Source organism: Coregonus clupeaformis, chromosome 9 (genome assembly GCF_020615455.1).
Source record: "Coregonus clupeaformis isolate EN_2021a chromosome 9, ASM2061545v1, whole genome shotgun sequence".
Classification (NCBI taxonomy): domain Eukaryota; kingdom Metazoa; phylum Chordata; class Actinopteri; order Salmoniformes; family Salmonidae; genus Coregonus; species Coregonus clupeaformis.
The window spans coordinates 7,389,991-7,412,207 of record NC_059200.1 but is presented as its reverse complement, the minus strand read 5'-3'; the positions used below and the strand labels follow the sequence as shown (position 1 = coordinate 7,412,207).

The window sequence follows — 22,217 nt, the reverse complement described above, 5'->3', positions numbered from 1 at the left end:
AGTTCTGGAGTACAGAGCCAAAACAACAAAACATGTGTCACTCTCTCCCCCCACACCCACATCCTTCCATAAAAGTGCCATATGTCAACTTTCAGTAAAAAACACACTTGAAGCAAATTTAAAAATTGAATTCCCCTAATGTATCCTGGAGAGAAAGAGAGCGAGAGATAATACCACACGACATGAGAGAAATGGAGAGAGACACTTTGAGAGCATCATGCCTAACAGGAAGTGTAAAGAATGGTCTTTCCTTGAAGGACGGGGAAGGAGAGGAGGGTCTCAGCTTAAGTCTAAGAATTCTAATATGTTCTGTCCAGTTGTCCCTCAAACAGGCCTGCAGGTGCCACCAACCAGCCTACATACCATCTGTGAGTGAACTGTGAGGATTGTCAAGAGAGAGAGAGGGAGAGGGAGAGGGAACGGGAGAGTGAGAGGGAGGGTTAACTGTTCATTTGTGATTGTTTATTCCACTTGCTCTGGCAATGTTATCATATGTTTCCCATGCCAATAAAGCCGCTTTGAATTTAATTTAATTGAATTGAGAAAGAGAGAGATAATCACTGAGCATTCCATTTGTAAAATAGTGTAAAACTGTTCTAGAGTCATGTTGTCTCAGCACAGTAGGGTACAGCAGGGTTAGAGAGATACAGACTTGGATAGGGCTGAGTGACTGAACTGTGTGAATGGTCCTGTCGTGTGTATGTGTGTGTGTGTGTGTGTGTGTGTATGTGTGTGTGGGTGTGTGAGTGTGTGTGTGTGTGAGTGTGTGAGTGTGTGTGTGAGTGTGTGAGTGAGTGAGTGTGGGATCAGTAACCAAATAATATTAGACTGGTTCCATATCATTGATCATCAACCCCGCCCCCATAAGGGGTATGTACAGATGTAGGATCTTAATTAGAGAATTTTCTCACAGCAGGAAAAGAATCCTGCAGCAATAGGAAATGTGAATTATTGTGTGGATTATAATTAATTTACATTTTGTAAGATTTGATACATTTTTAGTTGGGGCAAATCAAGTCTGACATTTTAAAGTGGAAATTACAATCTTTAGAAGCCTTTTTTAAACCTTAAATACACTACCAGTTTGCATTTCCTGCTGTGCAGGACATTTCCTGCAAAACAGGGTGATCAAATTAAGATCCTACACCTGTATACATTCAGAGAAGTAGGCTGATTGTCACAGAAATTGTATAGCCTATTTCTGCCTTTTTAATTGTTGTATTTATTTAACTAGGCAAGTCAATTAAGAACAAATTCTTATTTACAATGATGGCCTACCAAGACGCAAAAGGCCTCCTGCGGGAACGGGGGCTGTGATTCATATTTTTTGGGGGGACAAAACATACATCACAACAAGAGAGACACCACAACACTACATAGAGACCTAAGACAACAACACAACATGGCAGCAACACATGACAACACGGCATGGTAGCAACACAACATGACAACAACACAGTAGCAACACAACATGGCAGCAGCACAACATGGTAGCAGCACAAGACATGGTACAAACATTGTTAGGCACAGACATCAGCACAAAGGGCAAAAAGGTAGAGACAACAATACATCACGTGAAGCAGCCACAAGTGTCAGTAAGATTGTCCATGATCGAGTCTTGAATGTAGAGAGGGAGATAAAACTGTCCAGTTTGAGTGTTTATTTCAGCTCGTTCCAGTCGTTAGCTGCAGCGAACTGAAAAGAGGAGCGACCAAGGGATGTGTGTGCTTTGGGGACACTAGAACCACTAAAGCAGTCATTTTGACTGCTCATGATTAAACATTTTCTTACTCTGTCATTTTTTAAGTCATGCCCCCCTCCGTCCTTGACTTTTCCTAAATAAGTCTATATAACACACTGTTGGTGTTAAAATCTTAATATCACAAACAGAACTGGTGTTATAACCGGTTTTAGGAGGGCATGCCATTTTGTATGGTTTCCCCTGTTGCCCCTCCTTCTCCCGACAATAGGGCCTGCTTCGCTCCTTCTTCCGACAATTGAAAGTGCAGAGCCCAACTGATAATCACCCCGATAATTGCCTCGAAACTGAACCTAAACTATACCAAAACTAATTTCACACATATAACAACAGATGGGGAGAAAGGGTGAGTTGATGAGCGAGGAGAAGCAAACGATGCATAATTATGTCATCACCAATTGTGAATGAAGAACAGGGCCATTCTATTGTATTGATCCATTCTAATTATAATCTTAAAATGGTGTGTACCCTATATCAGTCCACCGAATCAAAGCAGTCTTATCCGTCTACTCTGGCCTACTTGGAGTTGGCTTCACAGTGAGTGTGCATAATTGTACATACTGAACGGCTTTCAATATCTGGAAAAAATCAACATCGGGCAACAGGTGAGCAAGTGTTGGAGAATGTGGTGATGAGGCTTGTGGAACCTTACATTGCCAAGGGGAGAAATGTCACCATAGACAATTTCTTCACTTCAATGTCATTGGCAAACAAGTTGCTTGCAAAGAAAATAAGTCTGTCCAGCACCATGAACAAAGTGAGATGGAAGCTCACTCCCTCTGCACAAAATAAGGTACCTGCCCAGCCGTTGTACTCCACAACGGTGCTGAAGAATGACAAGATGACGGGGACACAATCAAGAGAAAACCGGAGACTATTACTGACTAAAACCAAACAAAGGTATGTCAAAGTGTGTCAAGCTAGTGAAAATTCTGTAAATTGTGTGAACTGTTAGGAAAAGGGATAACAGCTAAACAAAAAAATGTGAAGCCCTTGGCCTAGAAGTGTATTGATCTGCATAGGCCAAAATGCTGTCAGAAGCTGTCTAATCACTACATTCCAAATGAAAACCCTTGTTTGCACATATTCTATCTCCTCCATCCATGCCTCCTAGTGGAAAAGTTCTCTATGTGTAAGTCTCTCTTTTCCCTTGAGACTTTTCCACCCCTCCTTACCTTGAGGAAAAAGGGAGGATACAACTAGAGTTGTAGAATGCACCCTGTGTATTTCCATAGCTGTGCTTTGTCTCACCTCCTCCCCAGGTTACATTTAATAAATATTCAGTTGTCTTCCTCTCAGTGGTAGATATTCTTACTCCTCTCACTCAATTACTGAGCATGCTGACCTTGGGTTAGCCTGTTACCATAAACAATAGATAAACAACATCATATTTTTAATTTGGTTGGAATTTTGTTGTCGCAGTCAACATTCACACACATTCCTATTTCGCTGTTATTTAATTCAAATGTGTGCAGCAGTGGATAAGAAAAATATATGAACATACCTATTGTGCAATGTATAATCCATGCAAACCATGTGTTACAAGGCCTAGCAATACACCAGGATAGTTTGAACTATTTCTCATAAAGAGAAAAAGATTGAATAATGCCATCTGCTGGACTACGAGCTCTATCGGTTGTGCGTTCGTTGTGCCTAACCACTAAACATAACATAGGAATAGTTTATGCCATAAAGGATAAAAAAATGGATCCAGCTATTTCAAACGTAACACTTTTCACAAAAACCTGATGATAATTAGGCCACTAGTTTGACCGGTCCATGTAAGACCGAATCTAGAGTAGATCAGTAGCGGTGCGTGGGTAAAATCACTGGGGAAGCCAAGCCAGGGGGAAAAAACCATATTACAACCTAAGTGTTGTGATAATTGCGTTGTTTGCTCTATAACCTGTTAATTCATATATGCCTTGTTGCCACCGTGATATATAAGCCTAAGGCCAAGACAATAAGAAGACACAGTGGTAGAACAAATTCAACCACACCTTTGTTTCATCACAAAACCAGAGAGCAACATCTGTCCGGTGGAGTCCACAAAGCATATTGCATGTAACAAACAGTTGGTCAATGAAGTTGATGTTTCCAGCACTACTAAACAACTATTGATTTAGAACACCGGAGAGTTGCCGCAAGTCGCCAAGAAATCAGGAGCTGCCTTCACTATTCCAGCACCATTTCAACTTAAACATTTCAAAATCATCAAATCACCTATGCTTAGTCTAATTCAGTGACAACTAAAAGATTCCCAAAACAACTTAGTCCAATCAACGTAAGCTAAATATCATGTGGCTGTCTATGGTACTGATTTCTGTGTGTGTGTGTGTGTAAGTAGAAAAAACATGTTGACTCACCCTACTTGTAGAGAAACGCCAATGCCATCCTCCTCTCTTTCATGGATCAGAATCGCCATTGTAATCATTGGCCAGTACGGAGAATTGAGTAAAACCACAAGTCCAAATCCCTATCTCCATCCATGGCTAATTTAGGAAAGGGTCAATTTTAGCTAGCTAGCTAGTCACCAGAGGACAACAACACAACGAAATGCAACAATTCAAGTTTTCTGTCAATGACGTTTGGCTTTTGATGTGATGTGATTGGTGTGAAGCCAAATCCAAACTGGCTTCCCTTGACACTTTTTTTTGGTGCACCAGGACCATTCACAGTTGCGCTCACTCAGTTTAGCTCAACGTTGACTGGCTATTATCTTATTTTTTAAAATTATCAAGCGAGGCCAAATGCTCGCTGGCTTCCCTTGCATTCAATGCTACAGGCAGCAACAATGTTATACTATTTTTGACCAGACAGCATCAGATAGATGGGCTACACATACAGAGACAGAGGGGCGCTGTTTCACTCGCTCAGATGCTTTCTCTGGTGAGATACATTCAGCCTCTTTTATATGTCTTTTTTTTGTTTGTGTAAATTTTTTGGGGAAGCCTGGCTTCCCTTGGCATCCATGAATACACGCCACTGGAGTAGATAGATTGTAGTCTCTCTAAACACGTGCCTATTCATCAAAGCAAATATCTGAAAAGAAAAAGTATATGAAGTAACATGTTTAGCATTTTGTGGAGTCCTGGGAATTAATCTATTTTCAGACATGCAAACACATGCACGGACTACAATAAATCTTTCAACACTTCTTGAAATCTTCAAGATGCATGCAACATAAGGACTGTATACATTTTCAGAAAGAGGCCAATACAGTCCCTACAGAGAAGAAAATGGAGACCTCATCTGAAAGCAGCAATCAAAAGCTCATTTTTATTTTATATTTATTCCATAAACATTATTACAAAACTCAGCAAGTTACCAATATTACATTGTCACCATACAGGCGTGTCCACAAATATTTAAACCTTTGCAACAGTTACAACAAAACAAAATAATCCTAGAATGATTTACATGAAAATCTATAAAACAGCAATAAAATCACAAACATGTCTTTATTTCAGTTTTTCTTTTTGTTTGATCATACTTTTTACACAGTAGCACTGCACTCCCACAACAAGATTGGTCTGATTACAAAACTTCCGACAAAATGTTACAGCTTTTTTTCCAGTGTTTTCCCCTCTCCTTTTTTGTAGTTTTTTTGTCATGTTTGTTATTTTTGGTTTTTAAAACCAGAGGCATGTCATTATGCATCCCTTTCACTGCCTGTAAAGGTGAAAAAAGAGTATCCACACTCACAAATACTTCACAGCACTTTCTAAGAAAAATATACACATAGAAAATATTTTACAAATCAGCACACTGAAAAATATACAAGATTCATCGAGGACGTCAAGAGTTATTTTGGAATCCCTCTGGCAACAACTCTGACAATATTTATAAAGCTCAATATTATTTTCAACAAAAAAGGCAAAACATAATTTCTATTAATGTCAAAATCATGGCGGAATTAGGCTACATCAAACATAACAGTATCTAATACATTCATAAATAACAGAGGATTTCTTCATCCTTTTTTCAATTACCTGTAAATTAATTTGCTTTCAAGCACCTTCCCGAGGCAGCTCAACAGTGGTACATCATATACAACTCTTGTTGGAGAGGAAGTACAGTACATTCAATTGACAATGGGCAGGGATGATAAAAGGCAGTTTGCGCCACACCAGCTGGTGGTGACACCTGTCCTGATCCCCCGTCTCAATGGCTAGCCTGGCAACTTGGAGAAGATGGAGGGGAAAGGGGGTTTCGAGAAACAAAGGTCTTCACAATAAATATCGATCTCTGATGGATAGTATCAATTTGTCAGTTGAAATAAATTGTAGAAATCTAATATAGAGCTCCATGTTAGTGCAGTGGTAGGTGAATGCATGAGATTACAATAATTAGTGTGCTAATCTTGAGTATAGTACAAATGCAAACCTCAAGATTTCAAGCGCTTGGGACTATAAGGTTCTATCTGCAAAAATATGATTGTGAGATAATTGGCTTCAAAGTTCCGAACCCTCATTGGTTTGAATGGTGTCAGCAATTTTTTTCTTGTATTCTTTTGAACTTAACAACATGAATTGGGGTATTTAGAGTATAGGTAGAGAACATTGAACAGATCAAGGCTATGTCAATAACTACATTTTGACAAAAATGCAGATAGAACCTTGTAGTACGAAGCTCTAGATTTAACTAACCTGTTAGAGCATATTTAATCCCCTTCTCAGTATCGCCATGCTGGCTGTTGATTTTGAGTTCAGATGGCAATAATTTCAAAAGAATGTATGAAAGAAAAGACAGTCATTTGCATTTTGGTAAAAGGTGTATCACTGTCAGCTGCAGGTGCTTGGCAAATGGAATGGATCCCAAGTGTAAGATCTCTGGAATGTCGACCGGCCACCACAGTCCATAACCCACACCCCACAACCGTAACAAAAAGAACATGAAACAGCCAATATACATACAGATATAAAATGTTTATACAGGTACTTGATCAACATTTGGCACATTAATTCAATTTTCAACATTATAATTATTCTACAAATAGTGCATATGTCTCTGTACAATAGCATTAACAAATTGCAATTTTGGGTACTTAATCCACTTACTCTCCCACCAACTCTCCCCAAACCTTGGCAATAAGCCAATGACAAATAATACCATTTAAAGATATTAATACAATTAGGACAGTTTGATAAATTCGTCTTATTGTTAATACAAAAAAGTCCCCTTTTTTAGTATGAAAAGTCTGGTTCCCAGGAGAACAGCGATACAGTTCTCCAACACCAGTGAAACATCCACAAATGGAATGGCTGGGTGATATCAGTAATGATAGGATAGGCCTACTGTAATTGTTCCCTTATGACTCACTCCACTCTCTCTTCTTACACTGAAGGAAACCACCGTCTGAATGTAAGGACGGACAACTTTTGAACTGTGATTTTAGAGCCATAGACTGAATTTGGACATTATTAAGGTGGGGCAAGCTGTTCTGATGAAATGGAGAAATGAAAAAACAAAGCAAACCATTAAGAATCACAAAAATTATTTTCAAAACAGTTTCAAGGCAATCTTTCTTATTATACAAAAGTCAAACCTAAAGTAACAAAGACCAAGAAAGGTGAATCAAGCAGCAGTCAGAAACAAAATGTAGCCACGGTAGTTTGAAAACCCGGTCAAGCTGAAGACAATCAATCACTCAATAGGTAGTTTCTCAGGAACAAATAAAATCTTACATGCAAGTTATTTCGGCTCTATTTAGGGTAAAATATGCAGGTGGGGTAGTCAGGATTAATGTCCTTGCCATGCAACACTTGGATTTAAGTCAAAAAGGGAGAGCAGTAAGGGAACCCAGGGAACTGAGCAAGGGGCGGGAGGAAATAGAGTGAGTGGGACATATTTTGCAGCCACTGGTAGAAAATATTACCTCAGTTTCTCATAAGAGGCCATCAGAGCTGTGTTCTTGCTCGAGTCCCGCTTCCCTGTATTGTTTTCGTCTCGAGCAAATTTGGCACCGGTTTTGTGACGGTACATTTTTTTGTGTGCGGGCCCACAGATGCCAGGTATACCGAGGCTGGACTTGTTGAATATGTTGCAGTCTAGCATGAGAGGGGGGAAGAAGGGGTTTGAAGGAATTAACTTGGCTTGGTTTTTGGCTCCCATGCCAGTTGCCTTCCTGCCCCTTCCTACCACAGGGGAGGTGGCATAACCACCCTTTTTCCTGACATTAGCTGTCGTTCCCGCCAGGATTTTAAGTGTCTTAGTTTTAAGGCTGTTGGCATCTGGAGGCTGACAGAGTCCAGACATGGGGTCCCACAGTGGCTCGATGGACACCTTCATAAACCTCTGGACCTCTGCCATCCCAGAGGCTATGTTGGACAGGATGTTGGAGGGCTCTTCAAACTCTCGCTGGTCGTCATCCACAGGACTGTTGTTGTTGCCGTCTGCCCAGCCCCCACCGTGCTCCTCCAGTAAAGGCCAGTCTTCTGACAGTCCAAAAAGGCCTTCACTTTCTTCACCTTTTGCATTCGCCTTTGCATCAAGCAGGGCTTTTAGCTTTTTGGATGAACTAGAATTCTGTCTAGGGGCTTTGTTCTTCTCTGTCTTGGGGGCCCTTGGACCCTTGGTTTTCTGTTTGCTGGTTGTTTTCCTTTTTGACTTGGGACCTTTAGTTCGACCTCCGATGGATTCGGCCTGCTCATCAAAGACGTCCATGCCATCAATCTTACCTGTGCCATCATTGTCATTGAAAGTATGGAACTGGAACTGATGATTGTTTATCGCTCTGCCATCATGATTTTGTTGTGGCAGGACATTACAGTCCCACTTAGTCCCATCAGGTGTAGCTGAGAGAGTCATGTCTCCTGTCTCTCCCTGAAACTCCCTGGCCTTTCCTAGGCTTTCTCTAATTTCTGTCCCCATCACCTGTGGGGAGAGATTTGGTGTGTCGGGTGGCGACATCTCTGACAGCGGCGAGTGCCTGAACTTATCGGGGGTGAAGTTGGAGATGTCCAGTAGGTCTGTGGACTCCCTGAGGGGAGTGATTTCATCCGTACTTTGCTGGATCACCAGTTTGGGACTGCAGTGGGCCAAGAAGTTCTCGTTCACATCCTCTTCACTCTCCTTCTCACAGGACTTGAGACTCATAGAGCTGTAGCTGCTGGAGGTGGCAGACAGTGAACTCATAGAGTCATAGCTGGCCAGCCTGCCATTCTCTGTGTTTAGAGTGACTCTATGGAACTGCACCTGTTCCTCTTCAGCTGACTGGCTGACCTGTAGACCTGAGTCTAGTCCTGGTGGCTCCTCAGGCAAATATGCCTTATCATACAGCAGTCTGTTGCCATCTACATTGACTTGACTATATCCTGACAATGACAAGTTGTTTGTCATTGGCAAAGAGATTGTGCTGGAAAAACCAGCAGATTCAGGTGGAATATCAGGTGTAAATGGTAACTGTTCACCTCCAGACTGCCATGATGTGTGAGTGAAGTTTGGCTCCATCTGATTGGAGCAGTTAGAGGGGGATTGTTGGAGCTCGGACTCTGAGGGAGGGGATAGAACACAGCTCTGGGCCAGCTGTAGGTTAGTGAATGGATTCTCTTCCTGGGAGAGGCCATGAGGAAACTGCTGTCGGGGATGCTGCTGATGCTGCTGGGAGTAATATGTCAGCCCAGTGTTACTGGATGAGTCGGAGGCATCTAGTAATGTCTGCAGGTAGCCTCCAGGGATGACATGTAGACCACTATTCACATTTACAGGATGGGTCATTGTACTGGAAGGGGAGCAGGGGGCTGGTATAAAAATTGACTTTTCATTGGGGTCGACACTGACAGTGGAGTCATCACAAAGCTGGGGGCTGCCTGCGGTGGAGTAAACTATGTCAGGGTTCCGATTTGGGGATAGTGGGCCAACCTCTTGTAGGTGTATCACAGTTTTACCATCCTCCTGCTGAGCCTCTTTCATTTTTTTCAACCTCAGTCTGGCCTCGCTTTTAAACTTCCTTATTTGCACATTCTTATTCCCAAGTATTTTCCCCTCCCTCTCTAGCAATCTGCTTTTTCCTGTCACACTGCCTTGGTCTAATCTAGCAGCACAGTCGGAGGTCGTTGTTGATATAGATTCCATATCTGTACAGGCAGCCTCATCCTCAGCTGCGCCCACCTCTTGCTTGTGATCGGTGTGGTTTGGCGAAAGCTTTACAGCGTGAATTCTTTGAATCCGGACTCTATTTGCAATCCTGTATTTTCGTTTTGTCAGGCTCGAATTAAGGGAACGCCTGCAGCCATTTGGAAATGTGTTTTTATCACCAGCAGCCAGCATGCGCTGCTCCTGCATTTCCTGCCGCCTCTTTTGCCAGTAATCTTTCAGAGGGGCCATTCTCTGGTACTTATGAACTAAGTCCTTACTTAAGCTTACTGTTGTCTCTGATGTGTCAATTTTGCCAAGCTTTACTAACATGTGCTTCTCCCCTTTAAATCGGTTTATGATGATGTATTTGATTATCACCGGAGGCTCTTTTCGTGAGGATTTTCTCCTCTTCTTTGGACACCAGTCATCATCCTCCTCTTTCTTTGGACCCACCGTCTGCTTGTCTTTTTTCTCTGTGTTCCTCTCACTCTCGATAGAGTCCACGTCGTACAGATAGTCATCGCTGTATCTGACTTTTCTCTTGGACCTCAGCCCATAGCTCAGCTGGCTAGAGGAGCTGGAGTTCTCCCTGGAGAGGAAGCAGTGTTTCTGTTTAGTCTGGCAGGTGTCAAGGGAGGATCCAGTACAGGAGCTGTCATCGCTGTACTCTCCAGAGTCGACTGTGGAATTGTTGAAGTCAAACAGGTAGCTGCTCTCTGGACTGACATTCGGGGTCACTTCAGCAGAGCTGCTGCTGTTGTTTTTGTCAACCTTTTCTCCAGCCGCCCAGACTTCAACTATCTCTCCCTTCACCTGCGGCCCTTCAGCTCCCTTCTTCACTGCTCCTTCGCCCTCCTTTTTGGCCACGACACTTGGGAAGAAGTTGAACTGGGTTTCCTCCTGAATGGCATTGGTCTTTTCTCGGATGTTGTCCTGGAAGGACTCGTAGCGGATCTTCAGCGAGCACACGTCACTGCCCAGGGTGGAGTCCTCGTCCTCATCATCAAACATATAGTTGTCTACGTCCTCTTCTGAGAAGAGGTTGACAGAGAGCTCGTTCTTAGAGCACAGGTCCAGCAGCTCGATCTTACTCTCGCTGATAAAGGACTCAAAGCAGCCCCAGTCCTGGCTGGAGTTGGCCAGCAGAGCCTCCTCACCGTTGCACTTGTCAAGGAGCAGGCCTTCGTAGATACTCTTCGACGTGGCGTCCTCCGAGTCGCTGTCCTCCGCTGACTTCTCATCATCTGTCTTCTCCTCTGCCCTGACCTTGTGCTCTGGGTAGCTGAGGAGCTGGTCGGAGAGCAGCTGATCCCCGTAGCGGATACCATCCCCAGAACTCATGCACTGCATGGCCATGTCAGGACAGGAGACAGGACATGGGTCATAGTCCTGGCCCAGGTCCAGCCCTGGCTCAGGCTCTGTAGCGTCCTTGGTCTCGATGAAACAGCCCAGGCATGTGCGGCTTTGTGGCATGAGGCAGTCCCCTCCAGACAGGGCCGATACACTCCCTATCTCCATTATTGTGAAAGCTGCCTTGTTACTACAGTCCTCTGGAAGAGCCCAGGGACTCACCTCTTTGGTGGTGCAAGAGGAGGTGAGGGAGATAGCGTGGGTGGAAGAGGAGTCATCAGTGGTAGTGGTGGTGATACTGGGCTCAGGGGTCTCTGTTGGGCTGAGGGGTGAGGATGGGCTCAGTGAGGTCCTCTCACACTCATGGCCTCCTTTTGGTTGATTGGCTGTAGGTGGGATGGCGGTGCTGTCTGGCTTCAGATTACTGTTCTGGATGTGTGATTCTGTAGAGCAGAACAGAGAGATGATATCAGATATCAACTAATTCACCAGTGAACTCACTGATGGACAATGTGAGAGTACTTTAATATACTGTCCTATATGAGAGGACATTTTAATATACTCTACTATTTCCTATCTTTAATTATTTTTCATTTTCAGCTCAATGTATGTTCCTAGTCTCTCTTACAGTTGATCAAATGCACAGGTCATGTTTTTTCAAACAGGCTGCACAAAGTAATCATTTTGTACAAAGACAAGGAATAATATATATAATTCAAGCTGAAAAGGTGAATTCTGCTTTTTATTGAGGAAAATGAAATGCTCATCATTTTCTCATCATTGTGTTTCTTGTGCTTTATAATTTGTGATAAGAATACATTGAGAATAAAATACCCAATAGAAAGTAATGGGACAATTATAGTGGAAATATGTAATTAGCCTATTTTTCACTCTTAAATAAGACCTCTGCTCTGCCTCTTCTCTTACTCTGATTCATGTATTTATAGGATGTATGGAAGGAATGACAAAGGTAATAACCTTTTCCCCTCGTCTTTGTGAGTGGTCTTCCCCCTTTGACATTCAGGGTCGTTAGGGGTGGGAAAGGATGATAAGTACTTTCAGAAGTAAAAAATTGAGGAAAACATTCCACACATTGGACCGTCTCTGAGCATTGAAACATTGCTCATCCATTCAGATGCAGCAAAAGTTAAGGTCACTAAATAACAAGGCTGTGGCTTCTTGCCTTTCAGTTCTGTGAAGGTCACAGGCAAACTAAATAGCAGAGGAGGTGAAAACAATGCATAGCATCTTGTTCCATTTAAGAACTCTGTGCCTCCTTGTAACCAGCAGGACATAATGTACTGTGATAATGTAGCAGCATTCCCTCTGTTCCTTAATAAAAACATATTTTAAAATGCTAAAACATACAGTACGATATGATAAATTATCATCTATAAGTGTTGATATACACCTGTGGTGAGGAATTACATCTTGGTGTGTCCATAATTTTTTTGATTCAAGTATAGTGTTTCTAGCAAAGCAACATACACATGTCTTTACCGTTCTCATCCTCTTTGTTGATCTGTTCCAGGTTTGGAGCCAGCACAGCAAAGTTGGGTTCTTGAAAAACATCCATCAATTTAGCTTGGTTCTACTTGTCCCTTACACTATTGCCACTATCCAACCTGCAGAAACACAGAGAAAGAGACACAGGAAAAAATTAAAATAAACACTGGTGCTGACAAAAGAAAAAGGCTTATTATGTCATCATAACAATATACACTGTCACGCAAATCTTTGTTGACCCTCGTCTTTGTCAACTACAACGTATGACAGGCTTCAAAAGATGCTAGGGAATCTGGATTTTATGTATGAACTAAAAACGTGTTACTATATTTCTCCTCAATACCATGTATTTTTGCCCAAGATTCTATTCTTTGTTCCCCCTAAATATCTGTCCCAATCTATGGGCTATCAAGGGATATTGGGTAGCAATATAGGAGACTCACATATATTGTATCTAGTAGGCTTTTCAACACCTGCTTGTCAGGCTGTATGCAAATTGCAGGCAAATCCTCCTGGCCTTTTGTAGATTGCTTTAATCAAGCATTTCTCAAGTCTCAAAACTCCTCAATAACTTGCTTGCTTTATGAGAATTGCTCTAAGCAAATGTCAGAAGTAACAATAGTATAAAATCACACCAACAAAATCCTATTTCTGTACCATATTCCATTTTCTTAGCTTTCTAACTCTACTGTTCACGCTTTCACACTCCCGTCCTCCTCCCCCAGCTAGGGAGCAAAAACAAATGGCCAGATTAATGAAGATGGAGAAGAAGCAATAAGAGGTTGCATAAAATTAGCCTTCTGTCCAATGATCATGTCCAATTTAACACCTTATTAAGCCATGCTGTTTCATCTCCTGGAGCCATTTGCGACAAAAGTTTGTGAGCCGCATTAAACAAGACTTTCTGCCAGTGCAGTGTTGACTCACTGCCAGCTGGAACGATGCAGGTAACCTGGACTGGGTCTCTGTCTCTGTGTAATTAACCTGGGTCTCTGTGTTAACCTGGCCAACCATGGGTCTTTGTGTTAACCTGGCCTGGGCTCTCTGTGTTAACCTGGCCATTGTTCTCTGTTTTAACCTGGCCTGGGCTCTCTGTGTTAACCTGGCCATGGTTTTTGTGTGTTAACCTGACCAGCCATGGGTCTCTGTGTTAACCTGACCAGCCATGGGTATATGTGTTAACCTGGCCATGATTCTCTCTCTGTGCTAACCTGGCCATAGGTCTATGTGTAAACCTGGCCATGGTTCTCTCTCTGTGCTAACCTGGCCATAGGTCTATGTGTTAATCTGGCCATGATTCTCTCTCTGTGTTAACCTGGCCATGGTTCTCTCTCTGTGCTAACCTGGCCATAGGTCTATGTGTTAACCTGGCCATAGGTCTCTGTGTTAACCTCCCACTGGGCAAAAACTGGTTGAATCAATGTTGTTTCCACATCATTTCAACCCAAGAAATTAAATGTGATGACGTTGAATCAACGTAGAAAACTGATTGAAATTGCAAAATGTCATCAGCGTAAGGGAATTTAGTTTATTTTTACCCAACCTAAATCCAATGTCATGATGATTTCACGTTGAATTCATGTTAGTTGACAACAAAAATAGACGCTGAACTGACGTTTATGCCAGTGGGCTGGCCATGGGTCTCTGTGTTAACCTGGCCATGGGTCTCGGTGTTAACCTGACCATGGGTCTCTGTGTTAACCTGTCCATGGGTCTCGGTGTTAACCTGACCATGGGTCTCTGTGTTAACCTGACCATGGGTCTCTGTGTTAACCTGACCATGGGTCTCTGTGTTAACCTGTCCATGGGTCTCGGTGTTAACCTGACCATGAGTCTCTGTGTTAACCTGACCATGGGTCTCTTTGTTAACCTGGTGCAACAGATGTCCAGCGTAGACAAGAAGACTGGTCTCGACACAAGTTTAATAGATGTGATCGTATATCGTAACTCTCTTGCGTTGTGATTTTAAAGAAAGGAATACCCAGCCAGCGGGCCAAGTTGATTGATGTTTGTTCTGAGGATAGACACAGGGAAGCCCATTAAATGTGCAGGACAACAGTATGTTGATGGCTGTAGATTCGTGATTCATTGCTTGCATTCATTATCAGAATGGGTATTTTGTAATCAAACATCATAACCATGACAAAAATAGTACAAAATACAATAAATGTAAGTACCTGACGACAGACACAAGGAAGGCCATTAGATGTGCAGGACAACAGTATGCTGATGGCTGTAGTTTCATGATTTATCTGTTAGCAAGGAAATAACTATGAATTAGCAGAGACTAATGCGACCACTACATCTCGAGCATGATAGCTAATTCGCTCTTACAGCAATAACATACAAAAGCACATCCCAGGATAACCCCAATATCTAACAGGTACTCTACACATATGCCTTCAGAAAGTATTCACACCGCTTGACTTTTTCCACAGTTACAAAGTGGGATTAAACTGGCTTTAATTGTCATTTTTTGACAATGATCTTCACAAAATACTCTGTAATGTCAATGTGGAAGAAAAATTCTAACATTTGTAAAACATTTATGAAAAATAAAACACAAATATATTTTGATTAGATAAGTATTCAACCCCTTGAGTCAATACATGTTAGAATCACCTTTGGCAGCGATTACAGCTGTGAGTCTTTCTGGGTAAGTCTCTAAGAGCTTTCCACGCCTGGATTGTGCAACATTTGACCATTATTATTTTCAAAATTCTTCAAGCTCTGTCAAATTGGTTGTTGATCATTACTAGACAACCATTTTCATGTCTTGCCATAGATTTTCAAGCAGATTTATGTCAAAACTGTAACTCGGCCACTCAGGAACATTCACTGTCCTCTTGGTAAGCAATTCCAGTGTAGATTTGGCCTTGTGTTTCAGGTTATTGTCCTGCTGAAAGGTGAATTCATATTCATCTCCCAGTGTCTAGTGGAAAGCAGACTGAACCAGGTTTTCCTCTAGGATTTTGCCTGTGCTTAGCTCCATTCCGTTTATTTTTTATCCTGAAAAACGTCCCAGTCCTTAACGATAACAAGTATACCCATAACATGATGCAGCCAACACTATGAATAAAATATGGAGAGTGTAATGAATACTCAGGGAGAAAAAGGTGTAGATTCACGCGCAGAGCGCGGCAGGTGTTTATTTCGCCTTCGCAGAAGGCAGGAATCGTGGTCACAGGTAGGCAAACAGGCAGGTGAAACAAAACTAGGACTGAAGACTATAACTTGTTCTCACAAACGAGCTAGGAAAAGGCTTAGTGGAGACAAACCGAACAATACCTCACAAGGCACAAACAGAATGAACTAAATAAGGAGCTGATGAGACCAGGTGAGTAACTAACACAGGTGAAATAATATAATATGCCATTTAGCAGACGCTTTTATCCAAAGCGACTTACAGTCATGTGTGCATACATTTTTACATATGGGTGGTCCCGGGGATCGAACCCACTACCCTGGCGTTACAAGCGCCATGCTCTACCAATTGAGCTACAGAGGACCTCAATGAACAAAAATGAAAGACAGGGCTACGTTCAAGAACACAAAGAAACAGGGCTACGTTCAAGAACACAAGGTTGACTAAGAAAATAAATACAGAACCTTACAGAGAGTGGTACTCAGTAATGTGTTGTATTGGATTTGCCCCAAACATAACACTTTGCTTTCAGGACAAAAACTGAATTGCTTTGGCAAATTTTTTTGAAGTATTACTTTAGTGCCTTTTAGCAAACAGGATGCATGTTTTGGAATATTTTTTATTCTGTCCAGGCTTCCTTCTTTTCACTCTGTCAATTAGGTTAGTATTGTGGAGTAACCATTAAACTCTGTAACAGTTTTAACGTCACCATTGGCCTCATGGTGAAATTCCTGAGCGGTTTCCTTCCTCTCCGGACACTGAGTTAGGAAGGACGCCTGTATCTTTGTAGTGACTGGGTGTATTGATATACCATCCAAAATGTAATTAATAACTTCACCATGCTCAAGGAGATATTCAATGTCTGCTTTAAAAAGAAATTACGCATCTACCAATAGGTGCCCTTCTTTGCGAGGCATTGGAAAACCTCCTTGGTCTTTGTGGTTGAATCTGTGTTTGAAATTCACTTCTCGACTGAGGGACCTTACAGATAATTGTATGTGTGGGGTACAGAGATGAGGTAGTCATTCAAAAAATCATGTTAAACACTATTATTGCACACAGAGTGAGTCCATGCAACTTATTTTGTGACTTGCTAAGTCAATTTTTACTCCTGAATTTATTTAGGCTTCACATAACAAAGGGATGTAATACTTATTGTTCTTACTTTTCATTTGTAATACATTTGTAAATATTTCGAAAAACCTAATTCCACTTTGACATTATGGGGTATTATTGTGTGTAGGCCAGTGACAAAAAAAATCTCTATTTAATCCATTTTAAATTCTGGCTTTAACACCAGAAAATGTGGAAAAAGTTAAGGGGTGTGAATACTTTCTGAAGGCACTGTATACACATCAGGACATGTACGTAGTGAACTCGTACACATTGTAGAATATAGTATTTCAGAACGTGACCTACCGCTTGCATGTCAATATCAGACTGGGAAGAATTTACGTTCGCGATCTCCCACTATCTGCAAGCATGACCAATAGCATAACACCTTATTGATATGTAAATTCAACCAACCAATAGGAATACAGAAACATCGAATACATATTTCTGCAGTGTCAAGTGGAAACATAACCAACCCTGTTAACCTGGCCATGGTTCTCTGTCTGTCTTACCCTGGCCATGGGTCTCTGACTACCACTGTGCACTAATTTGACTGAAAAGACTCTAGTCTACTCTAAGTTATCACTATGAGTCATTGGGAAGAGGTATGAAAATCTTAACCGCAGAATTGTCTTATCTCAGCACTGCGTAGAGAGAGACTACTGGAAACAGAGTAGTATAGGGAGAGTTTTCAGAGATATGAAACATTATCTTCAGCGGGAGATGCTCAGCATCTTTTTACAACTAAAAACAACACCTGGCGGGCCCAAGATGACAAATGTGTGAAAGTATAACTGCCAGACTTGAATCCATTACTGGCATGGAGTAGCATCTGTGGTTATCAGACCCTTGTCAGGCACATTCAATTAATTTAAAAAATTATAATTTATGTATGCAGAGAAAAGGAAAACAGGTCCTATCATCTGAAATGAAGGCCCAGGTTATCAGAGCTCTCTCTCTACTCAGAAGGGGTCACTGCAAATGCAGGAGAATCACTTTCACTTGTACAAGTCCACAATTACATCCACATCACCTGATCCATCTGCTGCAGTCAGGGCTCTAAATGGGAGGATCTGTGACACACACTGACACTGCTCTGTGCCTTTCTTCTCAGGAGGAACAACTGACTTCCCAGATAAAACACTGAAATCACAATTTCATATGAACCAGAAATCAGATTTTCTTGAAATTTGACATGGTTACTCTTTGTACTATGTTTTAACTACAGAAGACTTTCTGAAAGACATGCCATATGGTGGTGCTAGGCTACAACATAGCAAACATAACGTATGGTTGACCAGTTTCACTTAAAATAATGAAATGCTATGGGTTTGTAGTAGGGTATAGCAGTATCCCATTACAGGAGTATGGTGATGTTATAGCAAATGGTAAGTTTTCAACATTCAACTTTCAAAATCATACAAAGTTTTGTTTGCAAGATACAACTGATCTTCAACATCAAAGTATACATCAATAATATTTTAACAAACATTCTTATGAAGCATATTTCATACTGTATGATTAAATCATGTATTTTCCTGTCATCTCCAAGTATCACTGCTCTCAGATGAAAGTAATCATTGTTCATCAGTATACTATACCTCTGTCAGACTGAGCACTATGTCAGCCACGGCATAGTTACTGTATATTTTACTCTATTACATACATTATACTGCACTCTGCATGCACTCATTCCTTTGCTTGAAGCCATATTGAGAAAAATGAGGAAAAACAGTGTGTTCTTACTTAGCTGCTGAGCAAGTGAATAAAAACACATCTCCTGAAATGTTGATTATTGGATAATTTACTTCAGGCCACGTACAGTATAGTAACACCCTGACTAGACCGGCCACATTGCATGCACGAGCATTGTAAAATAAATGTACACATACATGTTATTCCATCATTTCATCCAAACTACTCGGGCGCGTCAACGAGCCAGGTGCTAAAATAGAACTTGGTTCTATTTGAGACGCTCCACGTGCTGCAAGTCCCCTCCTTATTGGTTATCACAAAGATACAAACCCACGTAGATGCTTGAAAGACGAATGAGGATAGATTAATCAAATATAACTAACTTAAAAACTAACTAGGTTTCCCTTTTTATCTGTGGATTAATCATCAGAGTAGAGAAACACAAGATTTTGTACGACTCTGGGTAAAATTCTACAAAGAACCAGCTAAAAAGAGGTCCATATGCATGTCAGATAAAATAACAACCGAATGTTCATCTCCCAGTACATGAATGTTACCTACCTAATTTGTCCTGGGAGATGAGGACAAACTAGCTAGCCCCCCTTACTAGCTCTGACTTTGCTGATAGCTACTTTATTGAGGAAAAATGTACTTACAATGACTGTGATATGTGGTTGTCCCACCTAGCTCTCTTAAGATGAATACACTAACTGTAAGTCGCTCTGGATACAATGTAAATGTAAACACTTATGGCTTTGAAATTAAACACAAATAACGACATCCAGCAGCACCACTGTTACCATCGTTGTCCATGACTTCAATTTAGAAGCCATTCCAATAGTGTAGTGTTTTAATTCATAGTAATGTTGGAGTAACTTGCTGATGTATTCATCTAATTTATGTAATTAACAGAGAAAAGGTTTCACCCTTCAGATATACAGCAGATTGCAGGATAAAGGGGGGAAACAGTTAAATAGCAAACAGGACTGGGGATTTCTTAGAATTAAAAAAAGAAACTATGATAATCAAACCTTCCATACATATCAGGAGGATTATCAAGGCCAAGGGGGAGCTGCTTTTTTTCATATCATATATTCATAAATTCTGATAAGAGAAGCTCTAATCAGTAAATCCATAATAGCACCTTATTGTGACTAGACACAAGCAGCTTAGAAGAAAGGGCAGCACACATTTTTATTGAACAGGGGTACTACAGGATTTCAAAGACCATCTGGGCGAGAAGCAAGCTTGTACTGTAAATACAGAGTAGACAGGTAGGTTGCAGAGGTGGAAAACCTGCAGTGGAAAACTGGAGGTACTGAGGAGGAAATAATGTTTTATGCTTTTTATTGGTTATTTATTACCCCTACCTATACCATTACTTTGAGCATACAGACGACTATATCTGGCTTGTCCCTTCTGTCTTGCATCATATCCTGATTCATTTAATCTATTTGCATGATGGATGGACTACCCGCGCAGACTCAAATTGACAGTCACACTTAGAGTACTACCTGTATATACACAAATTATGTGTGCAAGAGTGCGTCTGGTTTTCAATCTGGGGTACTGCAGGTGGTCTAGCCGTATTTAAAAAAAAAAAGTTTTCTTCCAAAAATAATAACAAGTGGGAGTATTAACAGTATTATAAGCACTTTTACATTTTTCACAATGCAAATGGTTTACAATAATAATAATATTATTATTGTTGTTGCATTCACTGATAAAATGGACTCCAAATTTGACCGGCAATATATTTTATGTACAGAAACCTCAGCGAGTTCGTGAATGGTGGTCCTCAAGCATTTGGTGGTCTCCGGTTTGGAAAAGTTTGGGAACCGCTGCTGTATAGCACATATACAGTAGCTGTAGGTGGGAGGTAGAAGTGATTCAGAATTCCGGTGGAGGAGGGCATCCTGACAAAGCTTAACTCCAAAGTGTTAAGATGCAGGCTGGGAAGGCACTGACTGACTGATGCAAGAATCGTATTTTCACTCCAGGGAAATAACGCCATAATCCACCTCACATACTATTACACTGACAGCCATCAGGACAGCACAGAGTTGGGATATGAAAGGCTTCCCAAGTGATTCCACTACTGAGGCATGAAGACAGTAAAAAATTAAACAGAATATAATTAAACAAAACTCCACAGACGGCTGGATAGGAGGGAGCACCAGCCACTAGGGATTAGCATGGGTAACCAGGATCCCGGGACTGTCCTCGGGAACACTTAATATTTCCAGAAAAAATAAAATGACAAGACCCTGGAAATTACTAACAATTTCTCCAATGTCGGCACTAATGCAATTCCAAAATACACATGTGCAGCATCATATTAGCAAAAATAAATAAATGGCACATTATCCAAACAGGTTGTTGCATGGAAGCCTTTAGCCTAGCGTATTTACAGTGCATTTGGAAAGTATTCAGACCCCTTGATTTTTTTCACATTTTGTTACGTTACAGCCTTATTCTAAAATTGATTAAATTAATTTGTTTCCTCATCAATCTACACACAATACCCCATAATGACAAAGCGAAAAAAGGTTTTTAAAAATGTTTGCAAATGTATTACAAATAAAAAACAGAAATACCTTATTTACATAAGTATTCAGACCCTTTGCTATGATAATGTTTCCAATTTCCATCCTTGAGATGTTTCTACAATTGGGTTGGAGTCCATCTGTGGTAAATTCAATTGATTGGACATGATTTGGAAAGGCACACATCTGGCTATATAAGGTCCCACAGTTGACAGTGCATGTCAGAGCAAAAACCAAGCCATGAGGTTGAAGGAATTGTCCGTAGAGCTCAGAGACAGGATTGTGTCGAGGCACAGGTCTGGGGAAGGGTACCAAAACATTTCTGCAGCATTGAAGGTCCCCAAGAACACAGTGGCCTCCATCATTCTTAAATGGAAGAAGTTTGTAACCACCAAGACTCTTCCTAAAGCTGGCCACCTGGCCAAACTGAGCAATCGGGGGAGAAGAGCCTTGGTTAGGGAGGTGACCAAGAACCCGATGGTCACTCTGAATGAGCTCCAGAGTTCCTCAGTGGAGATGGGAGAACCTTCCAGAAGGACAACCATCTCTGCAGCACTCCACCAATCAGGCCTTTATGGTAGAGTGGCCAGATTGAAGCCACTCCTCAGTAATAGGCACATGACAGCCCACTTGGAGTTTGCCAAGGCACCTAAAGGACTCAGGCCATGAGAAACAAGATTCTCTGGTCTGATGAAACCAAGATTGAACTCTGTGGCCTGAATGCCAAGCGTCACATCTGGAGGAAACCTGGCACCATCCCTACGGTGAAGAATGGTGGTGGCAGCATCATGCTGTGGGGATGTATTTCAGCGGCAGGGACTGGGAGACTAGTCAGACTCGAGAGAAAGATGAATGGAGCAAAGTACATAGAGATCCTTGATGAAAAGCTGCTCAGGACCTCAGACTGGGGCGAAGGTTCACCTTCCAACAGGACAAAGACCCTAAGCACACAGCCAAGACAACGCAGGAGTGGCTTCGGGACATGTCTCTGAATGTCCTTGAGTGGCCCAGTCAGAGCCCGGAC

At 41.6% G+C, this 22,217-nt stretch overlaps 1 protein-coding gene across 2 annotated transcripts in view; it reads right to left on the bottom strand.

Annotated features, from left to right (window-relative positions):
• Positions 1-6,302: 6,302 nt before the first annotated feature.
• The window catches only part of LOC121573647 (neurite extension and migration factor-like), a 59,403-nt gene continuing 43,488 nt past the window's right edge, over positions 6,303-22,217 (bottom strand). Inside the window, exons 2-4 of one of the 2 annotated variants that reach the window (XM_045222477.1) lie at positions 14,872-14,946; positions 12,689-12,813; positions 6,303-11,631 (exon numbers count right to left, since the gene is read on the bottom strand). In XM_045222477.1, coding sequence (XP_045078412.1) covers positions 7,634-11,631; positions 12,689-12,764 — 4,074 coding nt within the window. In that variant the 5' untranslated portion in view covers positions 12,765-12,813; positions 14,872-14,946 and the 3' untranslated portion in view covers positions 6,303-7,633. The remainder of the gene's footprint in view (positions 11,632-12,688; positions 12,814-14,871; positions 14,947-22,217) is intronic. The other variant, XM_041885779.2, reaches the window with a different exon arrangement.